The sequence below is a fragment of the Myripristis murdjan genome, chromosome 24, assembly GCF_902150065.1.
Source record: "Myripristis murdjan chromosome 24, fMyrMur1.1, whole genome shotgun sequence".
Taxonomy (NCBI): Eukaryota; Metazoa; Chordata; class Actinopteri; order Holocentriformes; family Holocentridae; genus Myripristis; species Myripristis murdjan.
In genome coordinates, this window is record NC_044003.1 from 8,695,496 (window position 1) to 8,714,486 (window position 18,991).

Genomic DNA, 18,991 nt, shown 5'->3' on the forward strand with positions numbered 1-18,991 from the left:
AAGAAAAACATTAAGAAAGCTAACTAATAAAGTACCTGTTCAATGATCAGTGTGTGTGTGTGTGTGTGTGTAAATGGGTGTATTATAATATTAGAAACTCTGTGTTTGTGGACATTTTCTGCTCCGTGTCGACCTGTTGCTTTGCCCTGCTCGTTTTCCCCGGCACACCTGTCCTCTCATTATTGTTTTCACCTGAGTCTTGTTCATTCAGCTCCTTTGGTCTCCACTCCCTCTGCTCTTTGTCCTGTCCTGTGTCTGTTATGTCTCCTCACCAGCTTTATCTTTATTTTACAGTTTTATCACTCATAGCTTTTTACTGTTAGTCACCGTGTGACAGCTTGATCACTTTATTTACAGTGACTGCACGCTGGTTTTGCACTGTTTGACTATTTTTCATCTATCTAATGCATCAGCAGCACCTTGTTTATGTGTTCAGCCCAGCCACCTCTCCAGGGTTTATTTATTTTTGTATTTTTCTATTGCGTTTTTCTACTGTACAAGCAGTTTTTGGAGAATCACTGACTAAACAGTTGCTTTGGGCTAATGTGTAATGTACAGACCTTTTTTTTTCATGCTCAGGCTGTTTTACTGTCTAATTTCTGATTTGGCCTGTGTGTATTTATTCTATTGTGTTTATTTATTGAGTTACAGGATGGCTTTTTGCACATTAATGTTGTGTTTATTTCATTACTGCACCGTGCAGATTTAATCAGGCTATTAATCAGTTGTATGATCTTTTTTTTTTTTTATACAGCTGAGAAGAGATTACACAGACCCTGACTGCTGCTGGTTAATCCAAACCTGAGATCAAATCTGGCAGTGTAGCGCCACCTGCTGCTGGTTTAGAGAACTATTACATATTGAGATTTAATTCATTGAGGAGAATAATTGTATTGCAGTTAAAATGCATGTAAACGTTTAGACAGTGAGCTGCTGGAAGCAATGTAGATAAAACACATGAAAGGCAAAAAAGAAATTAAATTATTTCAATTTCTCTCACTACCTAATTACTAGTATGAATTAAAGTGTTCATATTTTAACAAAATATCATATTTAAATTCTATTAATAATTTGGGAACTTGTGAAACTGAAAAAAAAAAAAAGCAGCATATGTAATAAAATTGGATTCATTTGCATTGCAGTAACACCAGATGATATTTTTCAGTTAGAAGTAAAATGAAACATAAAACAAACGATGATGATAAGGAAAATTGTTTCTTGAAGTTCTGTGATAGGCTTTTTTTTTTTTCAATAAAAAAAATATATACAGGGAATAAATACCAAACCGCTAGAGATATGCAGTAAACAATAAGTTTAAAAAATGAAATAAAAAAAGAAAGAAATATAACTGTGCCATATCTTTCGCACTGTATCATATATCTTAGAGAAGATATCTTAATGAGCATCTCTCTTGTTTTGTATTATCTCTCTTCATCCAGTAGAGGGCAGTCAACTACCATGAACTATTCGGTGAAATGTTTAATTTCTCATTATTTGACCAAATAGCTGATCAGGCTCAGCAACAACAGAAAAACCTCTGAGCCACACAGACTGATACAGTAACGTCGTTCATTTAATTAAAATTAAACAGAAAGGTAACAAACGCTCATTACTGATAAATATTTGCATGACAGAAACATAATGTGGCTGTCAAGCTGCAGATTGACACTCCCACACAGTGAGCGGTATTGACTTGTAGTTTTCATAAAATGTCTGATAGTTTTTCTTTACAACTCACAGATTGCCCCCTCCCACCCCCCACCTTGTCCCCAGTTTCTCCCGACCCACTCACTCACTCACACACACACACACACACACACACACACACACACACACAGATGCACACACGCAAAGATAGACACACACACACGCAACCAGAATTAATCTGGATTTGGTGGGTGGAAGATTGCAGCACTTGATGGAGAGCCAACCTCATGACATTACATAAAGCTTTTTTTTTTTTTTTCCCCCAGTCCCTTCATTAATCTGCACAAACCAACTGTCAGCTGATGATATGGCCTATGCAGACGTGTGAAAATGAAATATCAGACGTAGTGGCGTAACTGTTGACTTAGATATTAGATAATTATACGCTCCCGGACCGCTTTGGTATGTGGGGAGCAGCTGGAGTTGACTTCATTAAGTTGATTTTCATAACCTCCGTGGCTTTATTGGCGAAATGAGCCACAGAGATATTAAGTGTGAAAACCTAATAAGCGGACCCACTGTGTGGTGTGGGGAGGGGGAGGAGGAGCAAAAGGCAAATATGATCGATTCTCAAAGCAAATGTTTTTGAAATTATTATTATTGCATTAGGGTTCAACGAACAGGGGCATTTTAAAGCTAATACCCATCACATTAACCAATTTCCATGCCAAAAAGAAATACTATTCAATGTTTTCACCCCAGTTTTCTTGTTTATACAGTGGGCAACAAGCTGAAACAGCTTTTAAATGGTTGAAGGAACCTCTGTCGTGTGGGTGAATCTCATATTTTCAGTAAAATCTCTTGTTTCCAGAGCTACGGTTTTGACTCAAAGCTTGTGAGCCATTCTCATCAGTTCCCTTTAATTATTATTGCTCCTAATTATGTTAGCAGCTCATCACAGATAATAGATCAGTATCCCTGTATGTTGTTGACTATACGGCCAAAAACAACAGTACATGTTGCAGAGAAAAAAAAATATCTTGAGATAATTAACATCACAGATAATTTGATCACGGTGTTGCTATAAAACAGTCTGGGCTTCACAGAGGAGCCGATGTTAACAAGTTTGTTGTTTCGTTGTAAAATGTTAAGCCTCCAGTAGATTTTTTTTAATGACCAAATGTGACGATTCTGTGCTACAAATGGAGCACAGTTTTTGTCTCCAAAATGTTTGGAGACGAAAACGACCCCAGAGTTCATTTGCACAGCAGCTCATTATGACTTATAGTTACGTTTTAAAGCACAGCGACCTCTAGTGGTCCTTTAAATAAAGACAAATTGAAAATGAGGCTTGTTGAGTCAAACAAGAAACCATTTCATTCGAGTTCAAATCCAAGCGAGTGCAGTGAACGTTTAGCTTGGTAACCTTTTCCCTAACCTTAACCATTTCGACAAACCTTTCCTTAACCTTAACAATAACCATTTCCAGGCTCCTTTATACTCATTCTTTAGTTTCGATATGGACGGAGCCTTATGTCTGTACTCTTTTTTCATTTCTTCCACATTTTTGCACGTTTTCACGAAGCTTACGGATACGAACGAAACGGAGTAGCATCACCGGAAATCGCAGAGGCCAATAGTTGAAGCGAGACCGGGTTATGAGCGAGACACAATGAATAAATAGCAGGTGTGTTATTTCGACATTTGACTCAGTGCTGCCCTCTAGTGGACTTATCATTTAACATCCATGCCGACAGAAAGGACGCATGAAAATACGTGGGCAGTGAAGGTTACATGGTTTGAAACGGATGTATTTCTGTTCATATGTCAAGGGGAGCATAAGCCTTAGTTCCTGCCCACACACACACACACACACACACACACACACACACACACACACACACACACACACAAACCCAAACCATCATGTGCTTTCATTTCATGCCAGTTAATAACTTCCTAGCAGCACAAGTGGATTGTCTCAAATGGATGTCTCATTTTTGAGTGAAACTCCTCGGTTTTCCGGGAAGCATGCCGCCGGGAGGCTTTGGGGTGTGTTTATAACGAGGATCGCCCCGGGCCGCCTTCTCCCGCCTCTGCCCCGTGCACAGAGGTCAGCGGCTGGCCTAAACAACAACCTGCCCATCTGCACAGATTATATTGTACAAAGCCAAAACACGACAGCGCTAATCACATTGCATAAAAAAGCCAATTATCAGAGAGGATGTGTAGCCTCTGGAAATAACAGGATTTTTTTTTTTTTTGACAGGATATTAAAATTGTTTTGTTGATGGACATGCATCTGTTGACAGCGTTTGCTGACCCTGTGTAATATTCCACTTGAATTCCCCAGTTGATGAGGAGCAGATTTATACATTTGTGCATCAAATAGGATTTTTACCTCTGCAACCATCTGATGCATTTTTTTTTTTAGAATGTCAAACAAAGGTTATAGAAAAAAGACCAGAAAATACAGGCCTAAACCCATGAACCTAACAAGGAACCACATTAAACTTAGCTTGTAATAAATACTGTATTATATTATATTATATTATATTAATATGCTAAATATGGCATATGCATTCTTTTATAAATAGTCATTTAATATACACTGTCCCTATTAAATAAAAACATGTCAAATCTCAGCTTTTGAGCATATACAGTTCAAACTCTTCTCCTTCATCAGCTTTGCTTACCCTGAAACTTTTTCCCCCAAGTATTTTTTTTTTTTTTTTTTTTTTTTTTTTTTGTGGGAAAAATGGGGAATAAACCTTTTGATCATTATCCAAAGCACAACTTCTTACAAGCCACAGGCATGCTTTTTGCACAGTCACACACGCCAGGTGGTGTAAGATCAACAGCCAGACGTTTCTTTTTGAAATACATCAGGAGTCGTTGCATTACTTGAAACCGGTCTGTAGGAATGTTAAACCAGAAATATGAAAGTCTGGGATCAGTTGCTTTATGGCTGCACAGTCTAAGAAGTGGTAGCACAGAAGAAAAAAATCTGACATGATTTGTATATTTGGGGATTAGATAAGGCCGGAGTGCTCTCTAAAATCTGGATTAAGGACGGATGTGCGTCACACAGGAAGATTGGGTCCGGTATTTATTCTTGGAAGTTCACGGCTGCGTTTCCAGCAAAGTTGCTGCTTCGCCTCGGCTGTCGCTGAGGGTTGGAGGAGCTCGCCGGCGCTGTGGGAATATCCTCGATGCTTTGACTGGTTCTTGTCCGAGTCTTTCATTGCGGCATAAACCAGGACTCATTTAAACGTGTGAAAGAAAGACTTTATTTATGAAATCTGCTCTGAAAGCATACATTCTAAACATTTTGTGAAGACGCATTTAGACCTGATATCGGTTTGGAAGCCGTCAGACCAACATCTGCATGATCTTGCTTTTGTTGTCGTCGTCGTTGTTGCTTTTCCAACTTTTTTTTTTTTTTTTTTTTTGCACTAGGAATTCATCCAACTTGATGACACGAGTTTCATTCCAAAATGAGATCTGCACCATTTGAAAAACAAACAAACAAACAAACAAAAAGACACTCTTAAGCGAATGATTGCCGGCATGAAACTAAAGCACATTGTTGGTTACCAAGAAACTTTATGCGTCGGCTTGAGATGGCTCCAAAATGGCTGTGCTTTTTGAGGGTAGAATCATCTTTGTTTTTGTGAAGTATCGACTCGTACTTTTCAATTAGCGAGTAAATATATCGAATGGTGGAGTGAAACTGTCCAAATGTCAAAAGCACTGCTTGCGATGGCTGAAAACACATCACAGCATCGTCAGTTTAAGTATAGCCCCTGGCTCTCTTCAGTAACTATTACTTACCCCTGTGATTAAATCCTGAATGGAAAACTGCATAGAAAAAAAAAAAAAAAAAAAAACAGAACTATGCAGTCACTCATGATATCCAAATAAACAAACAAACAAGCAAAACCAGCCATGAAACCATGGTGACATTTATATTTATAAAAAAAAAAATGTTCACTTAAGGCGGTTCGTTACATCACTGATAAAGCTTCAGATGTTTTTTTTTTTTTTTTTTTTTTTTAAATCCCTTCTAAGAAATATGCAGCTGGAAACATATCTGCGTCTTGCCGTGTGCATCGAGCTTAACAGCGGCTCGCACAAACTCTCCTTCTCTGTTTACCACACATGCTCTCTGGGTCAAATACACATTTCCATCCAACGTCAAGCCATTTTATGCAAACCGTGACCTTTCATGCTCGCCAACTTAAGGTGTGATGCCATACGGATTGACTGGTGCACTTAAAAAGAAAAAAAAATCGTCATAAGTACCAAATAAATTGATTTAATGAGTGATCAAGCCTGTAAATAAATAAAGAACTTTTTTGCTCAGTAACAGTGATGTATTTCAAGCACAAACCCGTTGGAAATGTACGGTGAGAGTCCTGCTTTTTGTGGTTTTTGTGTGCTGTTTGACTGCGACCGAACAGCCGTCCGTGAGTAACAAAGGGTCAGTAATTACTGTCACGCTAATTCAGACCTTGTCAGCAAAAGCCTGCGTGTTGCTAAGGGAAGAAAGCCTGGTTGTTTAGTTCACATGTTGCCTCATTAGTCACCTGCTCGGGACACATTCATCGGTGTGACTCAGTCAGTTCTGACGTTTACAGCGGCAGAGGCGACCGAGTCCATGCCCGCTTGAGTTTGAGCTTGTTGGTGATGATAGAAAGCTTCAGAGGACGATGCTACCTTGGGGAAATCGAGTCAGGAGGGTTGAGGGAAAACGGGGCAACGTTGAGCTCGTGATAAAATGTCAGAAAGGAGGAAATCTGTACAAGCAAATGAGTCCGGCGTCGAGGTGCGAGCCGGGGGATGAGAAGGTCTTGCATCCAGAAGAGCCGGATGTCTTCTGTTCACTCATCCACGACGTGTAACTCGTCCCTTCGCCTCGAAGCGCCGGGTGGAAACGATTATCTCTCAACTTGGATCGATGAAACCTCCGGCGTTTTTGTCCGCCGGGAATTGGAGAAGCTCAGCAATAAACAGACCAGTAGATGAGGTTGAAGAAAATGTAGGCGCCGGGGAAGATCATGCGGGAGTAGGTGTCGATGGCGTGGGTGTTCTGGATGATCCGGAAGCTGCGGATGCCCTTCTTCTTGGTTCCCGTCGACTCGTTGTCCAGGGAGAGATGCACCACCATGCGCTCCTGTTTCTCCGACGAGTCCTCGGCCACCATGGGGGCCCGGGTGTACCCCGCCAGGCTGTTGGCGTCCGCCTCGCTGTACGTCCCGTCCAGCATCATGGTCCTGGCGTGGGACATGCCGCAGGTGCAGGGGAGCGGCTGGGACTGGAGGGAACAAAGGGATCAGAGAGGAAACGAATCAAGATAGGGGTAAAAACTTGAACGCATACTGTGAGGACGTTTCAATCAATCAGATTCCAGCACCTTTCCAGGCAAGGTACATAAAATTTCAAAATGTGTCACAAACCCAGTGATTTACAATGAAAATAATGCAGTTACAATTTCAAGTAGTTTCAAGCATTTTATTCAAAATCCAAACACTTTGAAAATACCGCATTAAATTCCAAGGATTTCAAGGATTTCCAGCACCATTACGAACCCTTATGCATGCTTGAATTAAATCAAATTGCATTTATGGAGCACTCACCCAACTACCCACTTACCCAGTAAAGTATTTCTGATTCTGATTCTGATTCTATCCGCACATTAAAATGCAAAGCGGTGTACTTAACACAGGAGCAGAAAAAAACAAAAAGCAGCTAAATGAAGAGAAAGTGGAGATAATAATAATTAAAACCTGTTCAAGCCTGCCTGTCCCATCGGTGGGTTTGTCATTACAAATGCATTACGCACGGCTAATCTTTGTTCAAACCCACAGAGCTTTATCTTTAATTCCAGTGGAGATCCCAAAGTTTCCAAAGATACCACGCATGTCCTGCTGAATTTCAGGGAAATGTGTGTAAAATGACGCACAAGACATCTCGATATTTTCTATTTTCTATAAAACACTGGCATCTCGGGTTTGGACATTTCACTCAATATAGGTGTGCAGTTTCAGCAAAGCGTGCAACCAGCGGATGCAGAATATATGGAAAAAGGTGTTTTAGCATTTTGAAGGCATACTGAGGTGGAGATTAGAGGGAAGATTCAGAGTTCAAGGGATCAATATTAGAGTGAAAAGTTCATAAAGCAGTATGAATGAATCCCAGTGAAGTTCTGGACAAGAGAAGCCCACAAACACTGCGATTGGTCTGAAAATTGCCCATTTGGTGAAACGGCTTTGATATGACAGCTGTGAAAGCCCTCACCCATCCATGACCTGAACTCGCCTGGAGCTTTATTGGATTTCATGATAAACCGTCAATAAATGACAGCCAACAAATACAACAAAAAAAAAGAAAGAAAGAAAACTGGGGGCAACATGTTCTTTCTGAAAGGTTCCCGGTACCTGATCTCGGACTTTTTCTCTGAGCTTCCGGTCTTTGCCGTCCCTCACGGTCGTCAGGTAGTTGACGGCAGCGTATTCGAGCACCGACAGGAAGACAAAGACGAAACTGACCCAGAGGTAAATATCCACAGCTTTGATGTAGGAGACCCTGGGCATGGAGGCGTTGACACCGGTGATGATGGTGGACATGGTGAGCACCGTGGTTATACCTGAAGCACAGAAAACACACAACCTGGTGTAGCCTTGTTGACGCCTGGAGGGAGAGAGCGGGTTTTGGGCGAAATACACTTTTCCCGACTTACCCAGACTGAGACAAGATGTTCGAAACCATTTTCACCTCTGTACGTCCAGTGGTTCTGCTCCAGTGGGTAGCATTTCGTGTTAGCTTAGCATAAAGACTTGAAGTCTATGGGAGTCGTTAGCCTGGCTCCATCAAAGTGAAAAAATAAACCTTACAGCAACTTCGAAGCTGTCTTATTTATATAGCGTATCAATCTTTATACTAAGCTGACATGAAATGCAGCCCATAGCAACCGAACCACCAGACCCACAGAGGCGAGAATGGTATTGAACATCCTGTCTGAGTCTGGGTAAGTTAGAAAAAGTTTTTTTTTTTGTTTTTTTCCCAAAACACTGGAGTTTCATTGTATTCTGATCTATTGAGTTTAATGTCTGCCTCTTCTGCGGTGGATTTCTCCCTGATGCAGAATGGTGAGTCTAGAAATCCTAAAAGTTCTTCGAGTTTGACACCAAAATCTGATGTTGATGATTGTTTTCAATATCTTGACATGGCATCACATTGTGTACATTTGACTATTTTTTTCCACAGCTTTAGGAAAAATACACAAAGAAGACAACAGTGGAATTACAAATGTAAGGTGCACTAATAGCTGGATATTGGGCTCATGTCAAGATAAAGGTACTACATATCGTGTTTTTCTTAAAATTTGCACCATATTTCACATAAACCCCTTTCTTTCATTTTCCCCCTTAAACATCGCTCACAGTTTCCAACTCTTTCTTTCTGATGCCACTTTGATCTCCAGGTTCGCTTGTTTGGATTAGCAAGGAGACATCTAAGATTCAATAACAGCCTTTAATAATATATAAAAAAAAAATATGAGTTAAGCTACTGTGAAGCTGAAACAGAGCACCTGCAGAGAGTAGACATGGAACAAAGTTATTTATGACTTGAAAGGTATGAACTGTGTGTTTTGTGCAGTAAAGCAATTTGCCCTTATGCCACGAATTAAACAATAACAGAGAGAGAGAATATTACATGGGATAGCACAGTTTTGACTGTTTTTGGCGATTATACCATAGTTTCAGTATAAATTGATTAATGTTTTGATATGATCAGCTGTAAAGACAAATATGTAGCTGCTGCCATTCTTGCTAAGCAGCATCAAGTAGCTGAGGCTGGTGATGAACCTGATATTAATTGGACTGGTCACATTCACGCAGTAGTCGCAGTAAACACAGGCTGGTCATCAGTTTAGAGCTACTTTTGCAAATTGCCACCACAGTTCAATAGGTTAGCTGTTAATCTGCAACACCTCTGTTACAGACTGAGAGTCAACAAGACGGAGTGATATGTGAACAACAGGGATGTGGATGCCAAATTTTTAGAAACTCAACAGTATCAGTTTTGATATCAGTATCACATTCGTTGGTAACTGTGCACCTGCAACCGACACAAGAGCATGGCACACACAGAAAAACTGTCCTGCAAACCAAAAAAACAAAAAACAAAAAAAATTGGAAAGAGCAATTATTTGGCAATAAGTATTTGGCCTTTGAGGCAGATGGAGAAGGCAAAACAGACGGTGCTTTCACATTTTCCACAGTTTGCATGTACTGTATATGGCACATCGTTTTCTCCGTGGTGTCAAAATTGGCACCAAGAATCGTGGATTTTGACTGGCACTGGCATTAACTAACAAAATTCTGGTATCGTGGCACGCCTAGTGTACAAAAAATGCCGCCGGAGTGCCATATCAGGAGATATCATCACCGATCAGGAAGCCTCTAAGCCAATGGAAATGCAAGATTGTATTGGTGATAGCTGTGGTGTGCTCCATCAGCCTCCCTGTAAATTGTCACCCAGTGGCTCACAATTTAAAATACCCAGCCCAGTGAGCGCTGCTAGTCTTCTCAGTGATGGTCTTATTTGTATTTCTGCACTTTATAGAAATTGCTCAGGCTTCGTGTGGTAATTATGAAATCATGTTAAATGCTATGTAACACCTTTAAGCGCTACTACATTAGTATTTTTCGCATTAACAATGTTGGATCATGGGTTTGATGCTCCTGGATGGCCACGAATGCTATCATCATATGCTGTCTTTTTAACCCTCCTATTTATTATGTTTGGGGTCAATTTGACCCCAGCCAATGTTTAACGTCTCTAAATAAATGATTAACATCATTTTTTTTGCTTCATATTTAATGAGTGTTCCTAATGTAATGGGTACTACCGGGTAAAGATGAAATTGACATGATGATATGTTTTCAATGTCCCGTACACACTTTGTAACGCATTGGTTATAAATAACAAAAATCGTTACTTAGTAATAATATAAAGCCATTAAAACACCAAAAATTAATATTTCTTTCCAATTTTAGATCAATCAGTGAGATTTTATGGTGATTTGAATATTTTTCCATTGTCGTGTAATAGGAATACTGGATGTATAAGTGGGGGTGGGGGGAGTTATGTTTTATTTAAAGGCCTATTTAGGTAATCAACAAAGAAACATAAAGTACTTGACAGATAAACTTTATAATAATTTTGTGGAAGTTTAAACTGCAGGGGTCAAATTGACCCCAAACATAAAAAATGTTCAAAAATGTGAACATAACAGGAGGGTTAATTGTAAGGTGCTTTGGATGAAAGTGTCCACCAAACTGAATGTGACCTTACCTAATGAGACCCTGGCAGGCACGGCCCTGCGGTCGATCCAGAAGGACACCCAGGACAGCATGACCATCAGCGTGGCAGGGAAGTAGGTCTGCAGCAGGAAGAAGAAGATGTGCCGCCGCAGCGTGAAGTTGATGTACAGACGGTTGTACCAGCCTGGCGAGAGAGGAGGAGGAGGAAACGCAACAACGTGGGGATTTATTTGCAGGGCGTTTAATTCGTTTGCGCGCTGATAAAAACAACTCAGAGGCATTGTGTTAAAGACGTGCTAAAATGTACCTCTGGAAAAGACAAAAGGAAGAGATGTAAATTACTATGCAGAGGAGAGATAAAAAAACAAAACAAAACAACATCTCAGTGCCAAACAAACCAATAAATGAACAAAACAACAAATAATTAAAGTGAAAAGCAAAGAGATATCAGAATGGGATGCAACATCTGAATGAGAGCAGAACACATGGTGGTGCAAAATGCCACAACAATACGGAGTGTAAAATGAAAAGAGCAATGAGGCTGCATTAAAACAGCACTGTCGCCGGAAATTAAATTGTAAGGCAAATGAGGATGTTAATGTGTGTGTGTGTGAGTGTGTGTGAGAGAGAGAGAGAGAGAGAGAGAGACAGACAGAGTGACTGCTACCAGATAGAATAATATTTCTTTTTCTTTCTGAATGACTGGATTGGTCCTGACAGAAAAGGCCTGGTGGACATTTCCACACTGATGACATGAACATTAATACGACTCCTTTTAGTTCTCTGTCATCATTTATCAAAAAAAAAAAAAAAAAAAAAGTATAGTAGTGATAAATTAGCTGTCCTCTGTCTTGCAGATTGGAGTTTTAGTTTTAAAGACATTTTCAGAGGCAGAGCTGTTCTGGAGGCAGGAATAATCTTTTTGGCTCAATTAGACCTGAGCAGGCAAATTTAATCAAGTTTTATTTCAGGCACAGGTTAATTAATCAGCAAACTCGGAATGAATTCTTTACAACTACTCAAAATTAAAACCAAAGACTGTAAATGACGTATTTTACTTCACTCATGGCCGTGGCGTCCATGAACCATGAAGGTAAGCAGGCTAATTAGCGAAGCTAGCAGCTATAGGCTAATGTAGTTTCAATTTGGAAAGTTAGCGAGGTGAGCTAGCTTTGTTTGCTTACAAGATTATACTTTTGCATTTTTCATCTTTTTTTTTTTTCATTTTGGCTTTGTTTTTGATTTCAGTTTAGTTTTAATTAAATTTTAGGCTACAGCAGGCTAGCTAATTTAGTTTAGTCTTTATTTAGTGTAAATGCTTTCTTTTAGTTTAGTTTTTCTTAGTTTCAGTGTTTGCTTTAGTCTTTTTTGGTTATATTTTTGTGATATTTGTCAGGGGCGAGATTCAGAGAGGTCAGAAGAAATATTACGTAATAAAAATTCAGTTTAGGGCAGATGAACAACCAAATCGACTGACAGCCAAATAACACTACATAGATGAAAACTAAAGACATTTTCTCAATAATTTTAGTTTATTTTAAACACACGATGCAGTTTCAGTTACAGTTAGTTATAATTTTTTGTGTAAAACCTCATTTTCATTTTTATTCAGTTAATGAAAATGTTTTTTCACACCTAGTTTTTGTTATTTGGTTAGTTTTCGTTAACGTTAAACTTTGTTCTGAAGGCCTTTTTCCAGTTAGCAGTCCCTCCCCCACAATAACTCAGTTCTTTGGCTCTGCCCACCGATGTTTAAAACAAAACTGATCTTTGAAATCTCCTCATCAGCTGCTCTCTTGTCCCCTTGGCTCCCAGTCCACAACACTGGAGCAAAACGGCTCCCTGTAGCACATGAATGAATGCATACTGAGTAGCTCATGTTAATATGAAAAAACAACAAGTACTGATAATAAAACAGGTCTTGTTATTTTGAATTGGAAAGTAGATCCGCCAGGCAGCCAGAAAACTTTCATCTTGTAATATATATTGCGCCAGGAAGGCATCAAAATAACATTTTAGTGCATAAATGAATACAAACAAAGTGGATTATGCTAATAAAAAAATAACAAATCCACTACCCCTTTTTTCATGTAATTATTTGTTAAACTAGGGCCTAGACTCTCAGGTCGTTTCTTCCCAGCATAAGGTTACCATGAGGAGGTTTCCTCACTGCCTGCCGGATCTACTTTCCAATTCAAATAGGAAAATAGCAATAACAATCCTGTTTTGTTTCCTCAAAAAAAAAAAAAAAAAAAAAAAAAAAAGGGTACCGGGACCTGTTGTGTTTCTTATATTGGCACAATTAGCTTTGTTTGCATCAGAGCTGTCATTTTGGGAACTGAATGGAGAGATACAAATAGTATGGGGCATTGGACAGCACGTGACAACTAGTGAGGATATGAGGATATTTCCCCACCATGTGGACTCATTGTTATCACTCATTACACTACACCCAGGTCACCTCACAACCCAGCATGCTCCTGCAGTTCAGTTGTGCTTTAATGCCTGTTCCATGTGGTGTTTAGTTTATGGTGCATTGTAGTTTCCCAGCAGGAAGTGCACGTGAACACCAAGTCACATGATCAAGTCAAATGAATAATTATTGTAGATGTAATATAAATTGGCCCAGATGTGGTCTGACTTTCAAAACGGTGGCCCACAGTTTTCTGTGAATGGTGATTTGATCTGATATTACCTCAGTAAGCCTCATCTAACAATTTTAAATGTAAAATCATGTTCGATATTTAACAGTCTCAAAAGATTTGCATCCAACCATGATTGTCAGCTAAGGCTAGTTTTGTCGTGCCTAAGGCTACCCACAAAAATGAGTGTTTTCTGATTTCCAGAAAACACTTCAATTTCATTATTTGACATCAGAATCTGCAAATGCGTCAGTGGGAACCGTCCGAGCCGTCCAATGAGCACATGAATCCGGCATAACTCTGTCATCATGTTCACATCAGAAGCTTGTGCATTTGAACCAGAAAAGTACGAGCTTCCAACTTTATTTGCGTTCCAGTGCTCCAAGGCATCAAACATGTGCAGCGTTGGAATTGTGCTTTTCAACAAAAACAGAAAATGCCTTCCACACTGACAACAAAATGACGAGCAGAGATTCTGCAGCCAAAATAGAACGCAACCATTTTAATCGTCATGAAAAATCACAACCCAGAAACTTTGCGATCATCAATATTTCCCCACTTGTATTTACTACTTTGGCAGGGCATTCCCCAAATCACAAATAAAGTATCACTGCAAAAACTCCAAATCTTACCAAGAATATTTGTCTTATTTCAAGTCAAACTGTCTTATTTCTAGTCAAAATATCTCATTACACTTAAAATAAGGCTTGATCACCTCAGAAGAAAGTTGTTTTTAGACAATTTCCACTCCAAGTGAAAATTTGCTTGTTTCGTTGGCAAAATTTGCCAGTGGAAAAAATTAAAATTGGTTTAAAACAAGTGGAAATTGTCTAAAAACAAGTTACTTCTGAGGTGATCATGTCTTATTTTAAGTGTAATGAGATATTTTGACTAGAAATAAGACATTTTGACTTGAAATAAGACAAATATTCTCGGTAAGATTTGGAGTTTTTGCGGTGTAAATGCGACGCCTCTGACATGTTTGTACAGCCCGAAACTCCCATGAGCCTCTGTGCTGCCGCGGTACCTGTGCTGCTGTAGAAAGCCAGTCTGGAGGTCGTGTGAAACTTCTGGATGAGGAACTGAGACAGAGAGATCCTGTCGTCGGTGCTCAGAGACTCGTCTCCGCTCTTCCAGTACAGCATCAGGTCTTCATCGGTGTAAGCGTCTAAAGGACCAAAACCAAGAATTAAAGACAACCCAGATATCGATATCATAATATGAGACTAGACATCTAGGATTTGGATATAATATTGCGATTAGACATCAGTGCGCTCCTTTTCCTGATTTTAAAACCTGCGTTACAGTTAGTTGATGCAATTTTCTGAACTTGTTAGACTGTTGTAGCTGTTGCCTCCACCTGCTTGGTCATCATATCCACATCGTTAATTACTGTTTATCAAAAATCTCGTGTAAATATTTTATATCGACAGTATCGTCACAATATTGATACTGAGGTATTTGATCGAAGATAATGTGATATTTGATTTTGTACTAGTAGCATCAATTGTTATTGTACTAGTAGTAGATGTACATTAAAATATTAGCAGTAAAATATACTTTTTTGACTGAATTGGTGTTTTGTGGGCAGCTGGACAGAAACCTATAGGGTGCGAAAAGTGTTGAATCAGATAAATCACGGTTTAAACATGGGATGACAGTGTTTTTTCAGTGTTGTTGATATTCCCTCTGTAGTGTGTTTGTGCACTCACAGCTCTCCAGCTCCAGCGTGCACGTCTGCGAGTCCAAAGGAAACCGACTGAAGTCCATGTTGCATGCAGCCGTAACTGTAACCCTGGGGAATTAACAACATGCTGTAAACCACGCCGGGACCTGCCAAGTCTCATCTTGTGATCTATCACAGCGCCGTGTGAGAGAAACCCCTGTGAGGGCACATTTCTTTGTTGCCCGAATGTCAGCCGGGCAAATTTTTTTTTTTTTTTGTTGCTCATCACAGAGGGATACAGTTAACACGCAGAGATGTGTGCACGTGTGGGGAGGCATTATCCCCTCACCTCAGGCTGTAGAGGACGTGACCGTCGGGGAACACCCGCAGCATGATGTTGTCGGTGGTGGTGTCGTGGATGAAAGACCTCTTGGAGTGGACGAAGAACACGTCGGGCACCCAGATCTTCTTCACGAGGCGCCCGTCGAAGGTCATGCTCTTGTTGGTGGCGCTCGGGAAGGCCAGCCTCTCGTCCTTCCAGTAGTGCCTCAGATACAGGGTCATGGTGAAGTCCTGAGGGAGCAGAGAGGGAGGAGGCGGGGGCGGAGGGAGGGTCATAGAAATAGAAACAGCCTCTGGATTAAGTCTTACTAGGAGGCCTCCACTTGGGTGCTGCCGCTGGTTTATTGAATGCTGCTGGGATTACACCGCTTTGGCCCGTGCTCGCTGGATTATATGGATTGTTTATGATCCAACGTACGCTGCCAGCAGAAGCGCAGAACATATGTTTACCGAGCAAAGTCCCGAGCGTGCATTGGTCCTAGATTACCCACTTCTTCCCGTCTCCTTCCCCCTGTTGCTATGCAGAGTGGTCCTACGGCTACACGACTCCCCCTCGCCACAGGAGATCATCCTCTATCCCATTCTCCTCCCGGTATTACATAAGACCAGATCAGTTTGGAATAATGGCTGCAGCAACACATTGTACTCTTGGCACCAACCATAAAAGCACCTTTGATGTTGCATAAGATGAGTTTAGGGGGAATATATGAAGCCCTCAGATGAGTTAAATACTTTAACCTGTTGTAAATTTGCCACTAATAATAATAATAATAAGAGTTGTTTCCAAGTCTCAGAGTCAAAACTGTGCGTGCTCGAGCATCCTGTAGAGAGATGTTGTTATTCATTTTTTGGGGTTTCTGCACCAGGCAAATGCACTGGCTGTTTAAAAATTTACCAAATCGACTCCTGTGGCGCCGAAGGCAACATCTCTGAAAAACCTGCTTCTCAGTAATCTTGACAGCTTCATCTGGCGAGAGGCCTGCTTGCTGTACACCTCTTTTTTACCCCGCTGCAGCTCGGCGGTGTGACATGCCGTCATTAAGAGCAGCCATCATCTGGAATCAGTCACTTTGCTCCCTCTGTTCCAATACAATTAAATACAAAACCCTGGGATCCAAATTAAATGTCATCCTTGGTTGTCCTTGCACACAGGCGCTTACACGACATCAGGATGGCAGTTTTGAATCCAATTTATGGCTCCTGAACAGAAGGCTCATTTAATTACAGTACTACATGCCATGAATTCGGTCGGAGTTTGATCAGAAATAAATTATTCCTACCACTGAGCTGTCATCATCTTACCCTGCTTATCCTTCTGAAAATAATAGTTAAATGGCAACGGCTATGGATAAATTTCTATAATTGAGGCGTTGGTGTAATGTCATTGTCAAAACACAATTTAGCAGATATCTGTGGGTCCAAATTGCCTGGTGGCTGTGGTTACCGCCAAAAAAAAAAAAAAAGTGATGAAGAGAATGAGTGCTAGTTATTTCTCATTGCTCATATGGTGACCATTTCCATGCTGTTAATGAAGAATGCTCATGTAATGCCTCATTAGCTCCTTCATCCGTGAAAATCTCTTTCTCCATGTGTTAGTTGAAGCAGCAGGAGTTAACGCCTACAATCATCAGTTTCCGGAGCTTGGAAAGTAAAAAAAAAAAAAAAAAAAAAAAAAAAAAAAAAAAGGATTCTGTCACAGGTTGGCGATTTTCTTGTGAAATTTTAACCAGAAACATAATCCACTGGAACAGTCTCATTAACGCTGAAGATTATATTACTACCAGTCGTATAATCTCATTACTTTTTGTTTGCCTTTGCCTCCAAACTTGATAGAACATGAAGTTTAAAGAGACGGCTTAATCCAAGTAATCTCCTACTTTCCCCTCCAACCGGGGTCTGGTTTAATTGCTGTTTTTTTTTTAAGTGCAACAGTCACTTTTTGCAATCAGATTATTGTTATCCCATTATGTGCAATCCTTTAACCCCTTTCCCCAAGTCTCACTGTGTGCTCGAGCCACTCACCATGTCCACCTCTGAGATGCTGTCCAAGCTCTCCACCTGGACATCGACTCCGACGGGGACGGCTGGACCTGTGCGGAGTCAAGTCGGGTCAAAGATGATTAGAGATTTAGATTCATATCCTCGTTAAAAATGCTGTACGTGAGGACAGTTGAAAGTGTGAGAGGGAAGGCCAGATCAGCATGCAGGCGTCGATTTTTCAAAGATTTAATTTATTAAGACCGGCCACAAAAATAGGAGGAACACAAACAGTTTCATTAGGCTTCTCACTTAAGGGCCTCTGCGGGGAATTAGTGGGGGGAGAAAAACAAACGATTTTGGTCATCTTCCATTTTCCTGGAGAGTGGATAAACTGACCAAGAAGAAAAAAAAAAAAAAAAAAAAAAACAAGTCCGGTTTGTCTTCGAAAACCTTTAATATGCTGTCACCTGCTATCTGTGGCCAATCAGGGATGGAATTAGTGCCACTTTAATCCAGGTGGCATCCATGTCCCCTCATTTGGAGCTCAGTGGTACTCGATTTTACTCTCTCAAGTGGCAAAATCAAAGCATACATATTAGCGATGATGAAAAAGTAAACATCCCCCACACAAACCATTTCAGAGGGGAAGTGCACTCCTTCTTAAAGGGTCAGGCCGGTCAGGGGATTAAAGCCCCCCCCTACAGAAAACCTGTGTGAGCAGAAAGACTAAACACAAGTGGACAAGCTTGTGCCAAACACATCCGAGTGGATCAGATGAGCGAGAGGAAACGTGCACCTCCCCTCTCAGCACACACACACACCAACACAGCCTCAAGGAAAGCACAAAGAACCTGTGATGATTTCAGCATCTGAATGTGTGTAAGACGGGACGCGCTTCACCAAACGGACTTGATAAGGCTCAAGTGCAGACCCAACAGCAGCAACGTTCAAGCTTTATTTATAGCCCAATGTCACTGTAAACCATACAAACGCTGATCATTTCACAATTCTTAATGTAAAATGATTCACAAATGGATGCATCTCAAGAATTTGAAGGGATATAGGTTGACATTTTAAGGGAGTATGTGTCTGGCCTGTGTAATGCTGATGGCTAAATAGCTAATACAGCATCTAAATTCCCTGCTATGTTCAAGCAGCTGTTAAAGCTGCTGTTCCCGAGATGTGCAGCTAATCTGATGAAGGTCTATCTTAGGTCCGCACTTATGTGCTGACGTAATGCTGGTTTTATATAGTAAATATGCCATAAATCTGTGGTAGCCGTGTGACGCAAGTTCAAAATGGGCCCCAGTGCTTAGAGTCAGTTAATGCAGTTTTGTCTCCGTGAGATTTATTCTTGTGCTTAATATCAGAGCTTTATCATC

The 18,991-nt window shown here is 40.5% G+C and overlaps 1 protein-coding gene across 1 annotated transcript in view; it reads right to left on the reverse strand.

Moving 5' to 3' along the window:
- Positions 1–4,591: 4,591 nt before the first annotated feature.
- The window catches only part of LOC115356653 (gamma-aminobutyric acid receptor subunit rho-2-like), a 20,840-nt gene continuing 6,440 nt past the window's right edge, over positions 4,592–18,991 (reverse strand). Inside the window, exons 3-9 of the mRNA XM_030047871.1 lie at positions 17,652–17,719; positions 15,637–15,860; positions 15,334–15,416; positions 14,649–14,789; positions 11,011–11,163; positions 8,088–8,296; positions 4,592–6,964 (exon numbers count right to left, since the gene is read on the reverse strand). Coding sequence (XP_029903731.1) covers positions 6,650–6,964; positions 8,088–8,296; positions 11,011–11,163; positions 14,649–14,789; positions 15,334–15,416; positions 15,637–15,860; positions 17,652–17,719 — 1,193 coding nt within the window. The 3' untranslated portion in view covers positions 4,592–6,649. The remainder of the gene's footprint in view (positions 6,965–8,087; positions 8,297–11,010; positions 11,164–14,648; positions 14,790–15,333; positions 15,417–15,636; positions 15,861–17,651; positions 17,720–18,991) is intronic.